The 17,297-nt window shown below is 32.1% G+C and overlaps 1 protein-coding gene across 10 annotated transcripts in view; it reads left to right on the top strand.

Moving 5' to 3' along the window:
• Positions 1-17,297, top strand: part of CPEB2 (cytoplasmic polyadenylation element binding protein 2) — a 67,200-nt gene that overhangs the window by 31,403 nt on the left and 18,500 nt on the right. For 6 of the 10 annotated variants that reach the window (XM_072946155.1, XM_072946140.1, XM_072946118.1 and 3 more), the window contains one exon: positions 4,262-4,285. The exons of the other annotated variants lie outside the window; for them this stretch is intronic. In XM_072946155.1, the coding sequence (XP_072802256.1) occupies positions 4,262-4,285 (24 nt within the window). The remainder of the gene's footprint in view (positions 1-4,261; positions 4,286-17,297) is intronic. 10 annotated transcript variants of the gene reach the window in all.

Raw genomic sequence — 17,297 nt, 5'->3', positions numbered from 1 at the left:
TTGGAGAATATAAAAGTAAGAAAAGACATAACTGATATTTTCAACTATTTGAAAATATGAAGGCTGCTCTGTATAGTGAACAAAGGAGGTTTGGTTTATATTGTTTCAGAAAGCCAAGCTAGAACCATGTGGAAGAAGCTGTATAGGGACAAAATTTTAGTCAGTAAAATAAATTGACTTCGCAAGCAGCGTTTCCTAACGTGTGGTACATTTGCCCCTTCTGGTACCCAAGGTGATTTTTGATGGTGCACAAACACACATTAAAATAAACGCAGGACTATTACAGTTTAAGAACATTCCTTAGAAAATACAGAATTGGCAGAAATCTCTGATATTACAGTGGTGCTAGACTTGAATCCATTTAAAAAGAAGAATATATAAATGTGAGTATAGTTGTCATGAAGATAAGGCAAACATAGTAAAGCTTTTGTGAATCTACCTTCCTGGTTAATTAGCATTATGGTTGAATGTGTAAATATTTATTTAAGGGATAAACAAGGAATGGAGTAAAGGTCAGGAAGTTAGTTAAACTAGGTAAAACTACGAAGTACCCCTGGCAGATGCTTTAACTCTGGGCCTCTGTTTACTGAGGTATAAAATAATTGAGTTATAATCCCACATTTTTAAGTCTCATGAAATTGTTAAAAAATTATTTTGAATTTTTAACAAAAAAATGCCATAAAAATATAACTGCAGATAAGCTTTTACTGCTGAACAGATTATGTTCTTCAATTCAATTTGAAATCTAGTTGAATTGGCTAGGGGACACTGCCACTTTTGAATAATTCTAATATCGTAGAAGAATCCATATTTAACATCCAGAAGCACTTTCAGGAAGTCACGTTATTATATAAGAATGAGTAGATTGTCTGAAAACCAAAGGTCTTACTGTCTGTTAGAATGACAGCTTTAATGTTTATATTTCTAAGCGTATAAATCTTAAACTTTTTATTATCAATAGTAAAAAAAAATAAAATAAAAAATTACAAACATTTCCATAATAGTAAGGAGCAATACAAAATGAGGTATCATTTGAGTATTTGTTTCTGTTGCTGTATAGGGATAACTGTACTCTCTTCATATGTCACCCAAGGGAAATTAGTACATATAATTGTTTTTGAAAAGGGGTACAGAGCAGAAGTATAGGGGTTAGTATTAGCAAGCTGATTTGAAATTCACATTTGTTGTGATTAGCCACACACAGCCATGTTTGTAATCAAGAACTTGCTCTGCTTTGCAGGGAAGTTATGTGTATCTTTTAATTAAGAAAATGTACTCTAATGAAATTGTATTAAGTATATAAAGTCATGAAAATAGGAAATATGAGTATACAATCCTTTTTTTATCCTGATGTAAGTGAAGTAGATAATAGCAGATTTATTTTGGATCTTGAAAAGAATTACGATTTGGGGAGCATATCTCCTTACTTTTGGCTTTTTAGAGTGAAAAATAAGAATGTCTTTGGCTTCACCATTAGAGAACTTTAACCTTTAAATATTTCTAGTTGATTTGATATGTTTACCTATCCCTTCCTACAGCTGAAGTAATTCAGGTACCCCAACTGTAGTTAAGAGTCAATACCTCAGGGCACAAAGGTCTTAATGTTAAAATGTTAGAATCATCCTATTTCTTTTTTAGTAGCTGTGAGTTGGAACCTAAATAAGATCATTGGTAACTCAGGACCAAACTGTAAAGTCAGTTGTATAGGAAAGGTTTTCAGGCTTTTCTCACATTCTTCTTATTTCCTCCATTAAAAAAAAAATGTATACATAAGTATAAATGTATATAATATATATTTTAACACACATGCACATATATATATTTACATATGTATGTTAAGTAGCCAATTCTTCACTTTTTTATAATGCTTTAAAAAATTTATGTACCTGAAATTTAATATTCTAAATATAGTATTTTTATATAATAATTTAATTTTAATTAAAGCATAATGAATACTAGTCATTTAATGATTTTCTTTTCTCACTGAGGATTTCTGATAATTCTGATTCATAGTTATGGTGGAACATACACCTGAAATTCACATAGAAATACTGGTAGAATAGTGAGCACACACACCACTGTTAAACATGATGGTAGCAGATTGGTTATTTTCATGACAGGGACTAGGAAATGTTTCACATGGTTTAGCTTCATCTGCAGTCAGATCTATTTTTGGTTATGTAGAGACTTGGAATCTGAGAGTTGTCCAAAAAATAAGCAGAATAACTCTTTGCAGGATTCTAAAATTCCTCAGGTATGAGATAGTTGGAGAAATTTTTTAAATAATGTGTTCAAGCCCAGGAATGAGATGAAATCTAAGATTCTGTGAACATTTGTACATATTTTCACTATTTTAGTATTGAGTAGCCTCAGCTAAGAACGTAAACTGGTTATGAAGTCATTAATTTTCTCATTAGGTCATGAATTATGTTGCATATTATTACTTCATCATAATTCATAATTTAAGTTTGATGAAAGCAGTTTCATTTGCTTTATAAATGTTCAGTCCTCTAAACCCTTGAATGAAATTCTCCAAAGCAGATTTATACTGGATTAATGCCATTAGATCAGGCCTAAGGATAAACAGGAAGCCCAACTCCTAAGACTTGTGCTGTAAAGTGTTTCTGGGCCTGTTGACCATTTCTATGCTTAATACAACTATTAAGACTTCAGAGGAATTCATTCTTCTATAGCCTCTTCATATAGCTCCTTTTAAAATTCCTGCTGTCTGATTTTCGACAGCTGATCTCTCATCTCTTTAAGACACTGTTTTTTTTAAAGGCCTGTGTAAGTCTTAGAAGACCTAAATGCCACTTCTACCCCTACCCTCACCCTAAACTAATAAAGGTCAGGTAAGCTATACACACACACAAACACACACACACGCAGCTGCATATCAGCTAATACATAGTAGAATGGCAGAGATGCAAATGAAGTTATTTTATATAAAAGACTCTGATGTAACCCTTGTATGTATTGACCTATTCCTTAAATGTAGGTGATAAAGAGTTGGCAAGTTTGTTTTTCCTCCCTTTTATTATCAGGTAACTAATGCTGTGTCCTCACCTTGTAGGCATACTTCTCTGTATTAAAGCCTTAGTATAAAATTAAAAATATATCTTGTAAAATCTCTATAATAGAATGTATTTAATGATGTGAAATGTTTTCTTTTGATCTTTAAATTTTATACCTTTGGAGAGACTTCATTTCTAACAACTTTTAATACATATTTTGATTTGAGATTTACTCAATATTAAATTTTTCCCAGGCCTAAAAAATTCTGTAACATGAATTAAGATCTTAATTTTGACAGTGGTTTTTTGGTTTACTGCCTTGATTTCATATGCTAATTCCAGAGTAGAAATACTCACTGTATACTCAGATTTGGGGGAGGAATTATTTTAAAACAAGTTGTGAATTTTATCAACCTGGTACTTTCTTACGAAAAATAAATTGCAGTATTTTTTTCTCCATAAGGAATTATGTAAACTGCTAGTAACATAGATGGAAATATTTCCTACTTTATACTCTTACAGTATTCAACAAATGTACTATTCTTCGATGATACTAATAATTTGTATCTGAATCCCTCCTACTCTGGAGGAAAAGACTTATAAACACTTAGACAGCTGTTATAAAATGCACCAAAAAGACTGAAAGCATTATCAGCTATAGTATATCAGTAATCATTTCTTCAACTAAGCAAGTTTGAACATGGGTTGATATCTTTGCATTCTATCTATCTAAGCTCTACGGGCTTCAGAGGTTTAATACCGTTTACATCTTTTTACACTTCTATGTCTTCCAGTTATGTTTTCCATTCAGGGCTTGGTATAAGGTGAATGGGATCTGAATAGGTACATGTTGAACAGTACATGCTACTGAGCAGAAAAATAAGGATTTAATTCAAGTGGTTTCTATTTATTGGGAAAATTGTTCAGGATGCCATTTAACCATAAAGTGTTACCTATTCCTATCCTGATCAGATGAAACAAATATTTATTAACACAAATGAGAATAAATTATGTATTTCCTATTAATTTCACAGTTTTTATGAAGTTCAGATGATACATATATAATAGAAGTGCTTTTTAAATATTAAACACCATGCAGATATTATATGATGACATTGTGGTAGCTCGTAAAACAAAGTAGCACTAATTTCCAGATGCCCACATAGCTTTTCATATCATAAATATTTGTATATGTGGGCCTATTTTTAGTTCTGACATTTTACAATTTGTCCTTTGTTTACATGCAGCAAGGAGTTATGGGCGAAGACGAGGTAATTCATTTCTGTTTGCTATGGTATAACTGTTTCTAATTGGGTTTTACTGATCAATGTTATAATTAATTACCCCAGATTTATTATGCAATGTTTGGAAACTCACAAAAAAATTGCATTTTGATTTGAGCATTTGTCAAAGTTTTGAATCCTAAATATCTTAACCTTTAAAATAATTTTCATACTAATATGGTTATTTAATTTTTTTCATTTTAAACTGTCCAAATTTTAACTATTTTTAAAGTTATTTGTGTATCTTTTAAAATAAACTTGCTATTTATAGTTTGCTTAAGAAATGTGTTTAATAAATACTAGTGAAGGTGACATGCAATATGATTTTTCTGCTTTCTCAATCTGTAACTGTCTTATCTATGGTATATAATTTATAACTCTAGTTTATTAGTTTTGTGTTTGACCCAGGTAAAAATAACAAATACCAAGCATTATTGTTAACACTGATATATAGAAATCATGTTACTAATATTTCTCTGTCTTCCAAGAATATAATCTTTTCTCCCTCCCTCTAACACCACGCACGCACGTGCACTCGCACACACGCACTTTCTCTCTCCCACAAAAGTCTTCCCCTCAGAGTTCTGCTCTTAAGGAAAAGGCGAGGACTGTGTGACGCTGTACTAGTCAGCTTCCTAGGAAAGCAGCTGACATTTTCTGGGCTTAAACTTAACTTATCTTTTCCATGCAAAAATTGAGGTAGGGAAAATAGATGAGATGATGGGATGAGAAGGAGCAAAAGTAACTTCACACCACTAGCTTACCTTCTAAGTGACCAGTGATCGTACTATTTATATAGTTGTTGTAAGTGCCAACCTAAATAAAAGGATTTTCCTTGACCCCTAAAATCTCCCTTGAGCTGTGGAAGAGAGACAGTGATAATAGTGCCTTTTGATAAAGCTTATATATGGCCGGTGCTTCGGTTTCTTTTTATCTTGTCGTGAGTGTGTTTCTTTGAAAACAAACAAGCAAAATCATTTGTCACCATTGACCACAGAAACTAGTATTTGATATTTGTGAGTAGCATTTCCAGTTTTGTATTTCACATTGCTGGAATGTAACTTCATTTTTAGAATCTGATCTCTTCAAATACTTCTCTGAATCTCTTGGTTCTTTAGTTTTCTAACTGAAAAATTAGAGGATATAGAAACTCAAAACTTAGAACACTAAAGCTGAATAACTTGCCAAAAATTGTTATTAACAATGAGAGAAAGGAGGGGTAAGTTGAAAATTTTAGTGCCTGTTTTCAGATCTATGGGTCATTAGTGATCTAATCCATAGATCTGAAATTTTCACTATGCTGTTTTAATATGGAGCTTCAATTCTTTTGAAAAAAAAAATCCATTTACCAGTCTGTGATTTTTAGGTATTTTTGTAACTGTAGAGCAATTTAGGATTCTTTTCTTTTTACACACTTTTCATCTTTTAACCTTATTGATTTATACTTAATCTGCTTTGACATACTCCAATGTAAATATCATGACTTACAGAGTTCTTACGAGCAAAGTATAGGAAAGTCATGTTGTTTATCTTCTTTTATTTCAGTTCACCAATTGTAGACTGTGATTATACCATTAAGAAAAAGGGAAAAATTCTGCCTTTAGATAGGAAGTTGCTACTACTCATATACCTCTATCCTCTGGGAGCCATTAAGATTTCCTCTACTTTTGACCTGCCTCCCAGCATTGAAAGAAAGAAGATTTCTCACACGTGTTTAAGGCTTTTAGTAGAAGCCATCTTTAGGGCAGAACTGACAGTGGTCACACTTATTTGGCTCAGTATAGGGGGATAACACCTGAATTTTCCTCTCAAATTGTATGACATTCGTAAATTTTTGTTTGGTCCTCTGTGAATAGTAGGAATCTGCTTTTAAAATTTTGGATTTGATAGTCAGATGAAAAGTATACCTATTAGAAATAGCTATTGAGAGATTTTATTTGAATTTGAAAGTACTTTAACACACTAAGTAATGACATTAAAAAACACACACATACACATACCAAAGGAATGACTCAGAAAGGGCTAGAAGTAGCCTGGCTCTCTTCCTATTTTCTACTTATTTTTTTCTTCTTTCTATGCTAGATGTTATGAGTACCACACTGATAACCTTTTAACTGCCAAGGACCCTTTTATGGGTTTCATGTTTTAGATTTGGTCTGTCAAAGAAAGTCCATTTATTCATTTATTTAGTCATTTTTCTCTTCCAAAAAAAAAAAATCTCATACACATCAGATCTGTTGATGTGGATATGTCACACTGAGTTGACATATTTTTTGCCAAAAAATAAGACACTTCTCTTTGTGGTGGGTAGACAGTATTATTTTCCCGAGGCATTTTGACTTTATAGTCCAGTTTAGGAAGAACTATTTTTTCTTTTTACTCTTGTCACCTTTGACTTAACTTTAAGCCCAGGCACAGAGTAGCTGTTTTCATTTAAAACATTTCCTGCATGACTGTAATAAAATCAAATTACTACCAAAATGAATTTATGTATTTTAGTATCCTTAATAATGTCAATATATATCTTTAAATCAAACTGGCTGTAGATGTTAATACATGAAATATAACTTAGAAATAACCAAAATTTAGTTATACTGAAAGTAGTTAAGAAAAAAAGATTTCTTTCCCTGCTTTTCAGTTGGAACCTGCCCCTACTCCTATGTATCTCTGTACCCTGGGAGCCATAAAGAGTTCTACTTCAGAGCTGCCTGGGGGCCAAGATTAGAAAGGAGGAGGACTCTCTCGTCTGTCTTTTTCATATATTGTCTGTTCAACGTTTATTCCGTTCTGAGAATGAACATACTGGTGTGGGGTTGGAGTAGGGTGGAGGTTGTGAAGGGAGGTGTGAAGTGTAACTTAAACTCCATCTCTTAACCTAAAATATTTCCATTATTGCAGTGTATCCTTTTAATAAAAGATTAAAGGACTGCTATATTCCAAAAGGAGTAAAAGTATATAGATTATTTTAAATACTAGAAATAAAGAACCTATTTTAGTTAGTAGTACTAAACACCACAAAGAAGTCTTTTCTAGCAGGGAAGCCCAAAGCTTTAGTTAGTCAATTTTAGTAGATTATATATGGAATGAGAAGATAAGAGAAATAATTTTAAAAGGAGTGAAATTATGGAAGTTCAACTAGAGAGGCTGGATTTTGTTCACACTGTGTATGCGGTCATTCAGATTCATATGCTATAATGAAAAGGAACTAATTAATAATATAATATACCACGTATTACTTAAAAATTGACCTAGGATTTTCTGTGATTAGATTTAATTGAACTCATTTGACTTTTTTTGGTGGGGGGGGGATTAGGTTTATTTATTTATTATTTTTTTTAGTTGAGGTACTGAAGATTGAACCCAGGACCCTGTGCATGTTAAGCATGTACTCTACCACTAAACTATACCTTCCTTCCCCCAAACTCTTTTGACTTTTTAACAGTCTTGTGAAGTAGCCAGAGTAAGTGTATATCCCCTAATATCACCACTACCAAATCCTTTTAGGACAAAATCAAAATTGAAATTTTTTATCTTTGATAAATACTTTTTTCACAATTTTTTGAATTATACTTTGCATACAATATTATATTATTTTCATATGTACAACATAGTGATTCAATATTTTTTGCATTACAAAATGGTCGCCATAAGTCTAATAACCATCGATCACGTAGAAAAGTTATAACAGTATCATTGACTCTGCTCCCTATGCCTTACATTACATCTCTGTGACTTATTATTTTACAACTGAAAGTTGATATCTTTTAATCCCTTTTACCTTTTTTTTCATCCCCAACTTCCCTCCCCCTGGCAACCTCCAGTTTGTTCTCTGTATCTATGAGTTTGTTTCTGTTTTGTTTTGTTTATTCATTTTGTGTATTTTGTGTTGTTTTTTCAGATTCCACTTGTAAGTGAAATCATGCAGCATCTGTCTTTCTCTGACTTACTTCACTTAACGTAGTACCTTCTAGGTCATCCATGTTATCGCAGATGGCAAGATTCCATTCTTTTTTGTGGCTGAGTAATATTTCATACATACATACATACATACATACACACACACACACACACCACATCCTCTTTATCCATTCATCCATCAATGGACACTTAGGTTATTTCCATCCATATCTTTTATATTGTAAATAATGCTGCAGTAAACGTAGGGGTACATAAATATCTTTTCAAATTTGTGTTTTTTCATTTTCTTCAGCTAATACTCAGAAGTAGAATTGCTGGATTGTATGGCAGTTTTGTTTTTAATTTTTTGAGGAAATCTCTTTACTGTTCCTCATAGTGGTTCCATCAGTTTATATTCCCACCATCAGTGCATAAGGGTTCCCTTTTCTCCACATGCATGCCAATATTTGTTATTTCCTGTGTTTTTGATAATAGGCATTCTGACAGGTGTGAGTTGGTATCTCACCATGGTTTTGATCAGCATTTATCTGATGATTACTGATGTTGAGTATCTTTTTGTGTGTCAGCTGGCCGTCTGTATCTTATCTGGGAAAAAGTGTCTATTCAGGTACTCTGCTTATTTTTTAATTGGTTCTTTTTGGAGGTATATTGAGTTGTATAAGTTCTTTATATATTTTGACTATCAACCCCTTATTGGATATATCATTTGCAAATATCATCTCCCATTCAGTTGATTGCCTTTTCAGTTGTTTTGTTGATGGTTTCCTTCACTGTGCAAAGCGTTTTAGTTTAATGTGGTCCCTTTTGTTTTTGCTTTTGTTGTCTTTGCCTGAGGAGACATATTCAAAAAAATATATTGCTAAGACCCATGTCAGAGAGCTCACTGCTTATTTTCCTTCTAGGAGTTTTATGGTTTTAGGTCTTACACTAAGTCTTTAAGTCATTTTGAGTTTATTTTAGTGTACAGTGTGAGAAAGTAGTCCAGTTAGATTCTTTTTGTGTAACTGTTCAATTTTCTGAGCACCATTTATTGAAGCAGCTGTCTTTTCCCATTGTATATTTTTGCTTTCTTTGTCATACAGATTAATTGACCATATAAGCGTGGGTTTATTTCTGGGTTCTCTGTTCTGTTCCATTGATCTTTGTGTCTGTTTCTGTGCCAGTGCTGTACTGTTTTGATTACTGTAACTTTGTAGTACAGTTTGAAATCAGGGAGCATGATACTTCATGCTTTATTCTTCTTTGTCAAGATTGCTTTGACTATTCAGGGTCTTTTGTGGTTCCATACAAACGTTAGGATTATTTGTTCTAATTGTGTGAAAAATGCCGTTGGTATTTTAATAAGAATTGCAGTGAATCTGTAGCTTGCTTTGGGTAGTTTGGATATTTTAACAATATTAGTTCCTCCAATCCATGAGCACAGCATATCTTTCCAATTATTTGTGTCATTTTCAGTTTCTTTCCTCAGTCTTACAGTTCTCAGAGTATAGGTCTTTCACCTCCTTGGTTAAGTTTATTCCTAGGTATTTTATTCTTTTTGATGTGATTGTCCTTGGGAGTTTCCTGTCTTTCTCTTTCTGATAATTCATTATTAGTATGTAGAAATGCAACAGATTTTGTGTATTAATTTTTTGCGAACTATCAGAGAATGGGCAAAATCTTCAAAGCATGAAAAAAGCCAGGGTAATACTATCTATAAACAGGGTCAGGAAACTATAACCTGCAAGCCATGCCTCTTATTTTTTTAAACCAAGTTTTATTAGAACACAGCCATGCCTGTTTATTTGCTTTTTGTCTGGTTGCTTTGGAGCTACAATGATGAACAGTTAAGTAGTTGCAGCAGAGAACCTGTGGCCTCCAAGTATAAAATATTTACTATCTGACCCTTTATAGAAAAAATTTGCCAGCCCCTCCTCCTTGAAGAGAGTAACTCCACCTACTCCATACCTATACCTAGCTGTACCAACTTTTAAAAGAAATAAAATTTGAGTGAACAACTAGAAATTAATTTACAAAGACGTATAGACTACTAGGTTTTAGCTGATTTTTTACATATTCTATTGATTCTTCATGAGAAAAGGAGAAGCCTATTATTGGAGCAAAATATTTTAAGTAATAAATATACTTTATTGCTCCTGTCTCAGTTCCTTGGAAAAACATGCTGATAGTTATTCTATGTGATTAAACAGGTGGTACTTGAAAGAGGTCAATATTGGACCTACTTCTGTTGTTTTGATAGTTTTTCTTTAATCCTTGCATATGAAATAAAACTCATGCCATCACACTGGTGAGTTATTTAACCCTATAGAGTGGCTGCTGGGATCCTGGAAGATGGGAAGAATATTCATATTTATCTTTAATTAATAATAGTTTTGTATATGCTTTTATTTTTAAAACAATCAGCAAATAAAAGTGCAGGTTGTACATTGAGATCAAAGAATCGTGCTTACCTTTAAGCTACAAATTGACTAATTTTGCAGAAATGTTTTCTTTTCCTCTCCTGCCTCCTCCCACTGATATGTTGGGAAATGTCTTTATTTTGGACTTCCAGAATAAGGCTAAAATCTGAAAAGCCAAGTATGATTATTAATGTTTGGGCATATTAGCATAGCCACCAGAGTCAGAGTTAGTGATTGCCCATTATTTCTCTGGCTGCATCCATGTGTCCTGCACACACAAGGAGACCAGATGTGAGAGCTGTAACCACCAGTCTGTCGTACAAGCATATTCATAAGTTCATCTCTAGCTCCGTCTTCAGTTTAGAATGCTCACAGTATAGTTTTTATTATTGATTGTATAGAGCAGCAGTTTTTATAGAGATACAGAAAAGTTCCAAACCTTCTCTAATCATTTTATTGTATTTTGAAGTGAGTAATTTAAATCATGATTAACCATCACAGATGAGGCTCATATTTACAGTGGTTGCTGTTTTCCTCACTATAAAATCTTTGCCAATTTTCTGTTTGGGGAGAAGGTATATTTTTAGTCCTGTTACAGGAACACACATTCTGTAATGTTGCCTTCATCTTGGAAGGATCTTGGTGACCTGTTAAAAGAGCCCTGGCTACATGGCCGCCATCTCAAACTGATTAGCAATGACTAGATAGTATTGTATATTCCTTTTTTGCTCTTTCATCTCATTTTATTCCTCTATCTATAATCCTTATTGTAACCACCATTTTATCTTTAAAAATTCTATTGCACATCTTTGATGGCTAACTTAATGTAAGCCAATTTACTTGAATTTGTGTTTGTGAGTAGCTTGTGAGCACATAGTTAACACCTCATTTCTTCTATATTTTACCTTAATATGGCCTTTGAAATGTTTCTGTGCTTTTGCTCAAGCAAATATCTTCTGCCTACGATGCTTTTTCCCTCTCTTTGCTCCTCTACCCTTTTCTGTCTAAAATTTTTCAGTTTGTTTTAAGTCTCTTAAAGAACCCTAAATTAGAATCCCACTCTAATCTTTGTTGACTGATCTCATATTACATTGTATTAATTCTCATATTTTCTATTTGTACCTTATCCTATTATAAAACTTTAATTTGCCTTTCATTTGTATGTATGTATATTTATATACATGTGTGTGTGTGTATATATATGTATATATACATGTTATATAGACAAGAGTCCATGTGCATACATTTTTAGTTTATTTCACAGTAATATATAGAGAATATTAATGAAGTGTTTGGTGTCAAGATCAAGTGATAATTTCTAAAATAAAAAACTTACCAATTCAAACGGTGCAACTCCAATTACATTTTAAAATTGTTTTGACCATGGAGCTTGCTAATCAGTATCCTTAGGGTTTGTCTGTTGCTGATTTTAACAGCATGGAAATCTCAGGTTTAAGATTATTTTCTGGAAGGTGGGGCTTCAGCCGTTTTGGCAAGTCACTCAGTTGTTCTGGGTCTCTCCCTTGTATATATGTTATTCAAATTTTGTTTTATTTAAAGAAATTATTTTTCTGGAGGAATGAAAACACCCTAATACTTGTGGTAAGAGCCTCAGGAACAACCATATCATCTCTTCTTTTAAAAGAAGAAAACATTTTTTAAATTTCATAAGTAATTCCCTCTACATATTTATAAATTTCAGTCTCAGATTAAGAGAAATTATAAGATGACTGTTTCTTTGTATAGAAATCATAGAAAAGAGAAATTAATATCTGTAGTTATTCTTTTTATTGATAACTAGAATTATTGTATGAAATTATACCACAATTTGTTTATCCATTTCCCTATCAATGGACATTTGAGTTGTTTTCTATCTGGGGCCTATTGTGGCTAAAACTGCCATGAACATTTTTGTTCTCTTTTTCTTTTCTGAGGGGGTGTGTGTATGTGTGTGTGTGTGTGTGTGTGTGTGTGTACATAAGCACTGATTTTTTTTTGTACATATAACTAAGAGTGGAATATTTGGTTCATAGAGTAAGTATATGTTTAACTTTTTAGAAACTACCAAGCAGTTTCCCAGTTGTATACGCCAACATGTAGATGGTGTCTCGTTATGGTTCTAATCTGTGTCTTCCTGATGGCTAAGGATGATGTTAAAGCACCTTTTCACATGCTTATCACCCATTCTATTACAGTCTTTATAAAGTGGCAGTGCAGTCTTTTGTCCATTTGTTTAATTCAGTTATTTGTATTCATTCATGACAGTTCTTTATGTATTTTGTCCTATTTTCTATTAGTTGCTTGTCTTTTCATTTTATTAACAGTATCTCTTGATAAGCAGAAAAATATTTAATCCTAATGGAGGTCCAGTTTTCTTTCATCATCAGTGCAGTTTGGTCCTAAGAAATTGCCTATCCCCAAATATCATGGAGAAATCCTTAGGAGCTGTGTTGTTTTAGCTTTCACATGTAAGTCTATCATCCTTCTTGAATTTGTTCCTGTGTACTGTGTAATAATAGGGATCAAAGCTCTTTCCCTTCCCCCAATTGGATATCCATTGCTCCACCACCATCTAAAAGGTGAAAAGAAAAAAAAATCTTCCTTTCCATATTGAATTGCATTGGTATTTTTGAAAAACAGCAAGTGATGTATATGTGTGATTCTATTTCTGGACTCCATTTTGTTCCACTTATATCCTCCAACATGGTTTTTTATGCGATTTTTAAAAAAAATATTTTGAATCCTTTGATTTACCATAAGTTTTAGAACTTGCTTGTGAATTTCTGTAAGACAGAATGTGCTGGAGGTTTTAATGAGATTGTATTAAATCTATAGATAAAATAATCTGGAGAGAATTTACATCTCACTTGTTCATTTCTTCTTTCTATCCATTTATTTTGATTTTTTAAATGTTCTCAGGAAATTTTTGTCATTTGTCAAATTTCCCAGGAAATTTTTTCAGGAGGTCTTTACGTATCTTCTGTTCAGTTTTATTACTAAGTGTTTTGAGTTTTGATGACATGGGAATGGTGATATTTTTATTTTTTTCCCAATTGTTTATTAGTGTTGTTTAGAAATAAACTGATTTTTGTAAGTTGACTTTGCTTTTGTTCCCTAGCTAAATGTACTTATTTCCGTTAGCTTGATTCTGAATTTTCCATATACAGTCATGTTCTTAGCAATAAAGACAGTTTTACTTTCTTCCTTTCAAATATTTGAAACTTTTTCTCGTCCTATTGTGTACTTGTTCTACCTTCAGTGTAATGTTGAATAAAAACAGTGAGAGGTGAACATCCTTCCAAACTTCAAAAGGAAAACATCGGATAGTTTATCATTAAAATTGTAAACACTGGTTTTTTACTCTTTATCAGACTGAGGAAATTCCCATCTATTCCTAGTTTGCTGAGAGTTTTTTTTTTTAATCATGTTGAATTTTGTCAGATGTATTTCTTACGTCTGTGGAATTGTTTGTATGGTATTTCTATTCCTTCTGTTAATGTGGTGAATTATAGTAATTTTCAAATGTCAATCAGTCTTAACATTCCTGGGATGAACCCCACTTAATCATGATGAATTTCCCATTTTTATTATTTCTGGATTCAGTCTGTCAATATTTTCTTTAGAATTTTTGCCTCTGTTTCATGAGAGTGTATTGGTAGTGTATTGCTTTCTGAATGTTCTTGTCAGGTTTTAGTATCAAGTTTGCCCAACAAATTAGAAAATTTAGCCTTTAAGTATCCATACGTTCTGTGTTGATTGATATTTCCCTTTTCATACTTAAGATTGGTAATTTTACTTTTCTTTTTTATTCGTGAACTTGATGAACTTTGCTTTGAGATATAATTGATTTTTTAAGTTTTCAAAGAGCCAACTTTTGCCTTTATTGATTTTTTTCCATGTTAGTTTGTTTCTTATGTCATTGATTTTAGTTTATTTCCTTGATCCTACTCTGTATTTAATTTATTATTAATTATCTTTTTGTGCTGAAAACTAGGATTATTTATTTTAAGCATTTGTTTCCTAATATGCATTTGAAATTATAAATTTTCCTCTAAGTATGAGAAATTTCCTCTAAGTATATAGCTTTTTCTACATACGACAGATTTTATATTGTGATTTCATTATCATTCCCTTTCATTCTTTTGAGACGTAAAAACCTGAAAATATATCCTAGTTTCAGAGCAAAAAAGGAGAAAGGTAGTTTAATTTTGGTTGTAAATATTTTAGTTCAAATCACTTCATGATCAAATTCTATTTTTCTCAACACATAATTTTACGTTTATTGACCTTCATTTTCATCCATCATTCTTACGAAGTATGCTTAAAGTACATGAAAGACATAATTATTTAGTGGTTCTTTTATAGTCACATTAATTTGGGTTATAAGGAAGGATATTTGAAAGGTGAAAAATAATATTTTTGTTGATGATTTCATTTAGTTAACTCCTCTCTTAAATGAGTATTTAACTTTATAGCTTTTATGACTTTTAGAAAAAAAGTGGTCATGATTTTCTAGCAATGAAAATTGCTGGTACGGTGGTGTGTAACATATTCCTAGACTTTCAATAGCATCCTTTGTTCAGCTAAACTTTATTTAACAGATTTTAGACACATAGATTATAGATTTTTGATGGTTACTTTCCTAACGGTAGTATTCATTATAGTTAGAAACATTATTACATTTAGTAATATAGAATAATTATTAAAATATAGTTATAGTATGAATATACTCTCAGTATTATAATTAACAAAAAAGTTTCTAAGTCACTTTTTGGGTCATTACTCTTTCTAACATTGCTTATATAGTGGTTTTCTTTGTCACTGCATTCAGTATTTCTATTTAAGTACTGGCATGTCTGAAATAAGTATAAAATTTGGATTTGTCATTTTTTAATCAAAGACTAGTTAATATGCTTATTGTTTCTCTACCTCATCTAATTCCTCTTTAAATATAGAATTATTTACCTGAAGTCCAACCTTTGAAAGTTGAACCAGTTATTCATAATTAATACTACTTTTGATGGATCTTGATGACGTTCATTTTGTTAAGTAAAATAGTTTCATTTTGAAGAGCTTTGTTTCTATTAATTACAAAGAATATTGACACTTGTTTTTCACTAGACCTTATTCCTGATAGCAAAGGTATTGGGAAAGGTAAATATTCAGAGTTAGTCAGTGAACATGGATGGGTATCTTTCAGAACAACTTCAGTTTGAATCTGCAGAATAATTTCTGTTTCCTATACCAGATATGATCTTTCTCCCTGTTTTTGGTCTTATAAACTTAAAATTCTTATTTCTAACATCTAGCTTGCTGTAGTTCACAGACATGTAGTCCCGTGCTTCCCACCCCAACCCCAGTTCTATGCAGTCCATCACATTTCAGATTGTCTTTGTTTTTATCACTTGCACCATTATATACCATACTTTTCAAGATGGTAACACATTAATGACACTTTATGTTGAACATTCATTACTTGTATATAATAAGACATATGCTATAAATTACATGCATTGTCTCCTCATTAAAAAAAATTCTTCACTCCAGCTTGAGAAAAAGAACTTGTCTAAATTCTTATTTTCTCTTTTTTTGTCTCTAAACTTCTTTGATGTCTGTACTTCATGAAACTCTACATGCAACTTTACTAATAGTGTCACCTTCAAAGATCATGTATGTCCTCAAACAAATTGTCATTTTTCTTTAATCAGTTTCTTAACATTTCACACATTTTACATTATTACTTTGTTGCTTTTTTTCCCTTTCTTTACATTATTTTCCTTTGTTGCTATATCACAGTAATATTTTGGCATCCCACTTAAACTTTTCTTACCATTACTTTCAGAATTTCTGTGACTGTTCCATTTCTTCCTTGTAAGTTTCCCAAGGGACTGTCCTCATTATTTATATCTGGAGTTTTTGTAAGTGGTATTACAAAGAACCTTAAACTACCACCTCTGTGAAATTGACACCAAATTATTTTCTCAGAAATGTGGCCTTTTCCTTAATGCACTCCATTTGCAACTTCCTACCATTTACTTCTGAATATCCCATCAGCATGTGAAACTTCACATCTAAAACATATTTCCCTTTCTTGTAGCAGTTTCTGGTCTTTATTATCCTTATATTAATTTAGTTAATGATTCTTATCATTCATGATCTAAAATCTTCTTTTGGTTCCTCCTTTCCATTCTTTTTTCTGTTTTGTTTACCATCTACTTTTTATTACTGCAATTATCTCTGTTGTCCATCCTTCCTGAATTTTTTGAAAGACTTCTAATTTGTTCGTTTCCAGCCACCTTAACCGTATTGCTAAAATAAATCTTCCCAAAACACAAGAAAAATTATAATCTTGCTTGAACCCGTGTCCATTTTTTTTCTATCACCTACTAAATAAAATGTCTCCTTTAGTCTTGCATCTGAAGCTAAGTATTCTGGCTAGCCTCAGAGTACTTTTCTAGCTTTTATTCTCCTTACTTCCATCATGTTTCAGCCAACCTTGGCTACTCCCTATTCATCTTCCTACTTTCTCTGACATTTCTCCTTGCACTTGAAAAATGTATTCAAAACCATGCTCTTACAAATTTATTTCTACTTAGGAATTTCCTACCCTTTCTAACACCCTCAGTGATAAGTACCACTGCCTTTCCCGTTTTACCACAAATGCTCTCCAGTTCCACTTGGGA

This window comes from Vicugna pacos, chromosome 2 (genome assembly GCF_048564905.1).
Source record: "Vicugna pacos chromosome 2, VicPac4, whole genome shotgun sequence".
NCBI classification, from domain to species: Eukaryota; Metazoa; Chordata; class Mammalia; order Artiodactyla; family Camelidae; genus Vicugna; species Vicugna pacos.
This window is presented reverse-complemented; position numbering and strand designations above follow the sequence as displayed.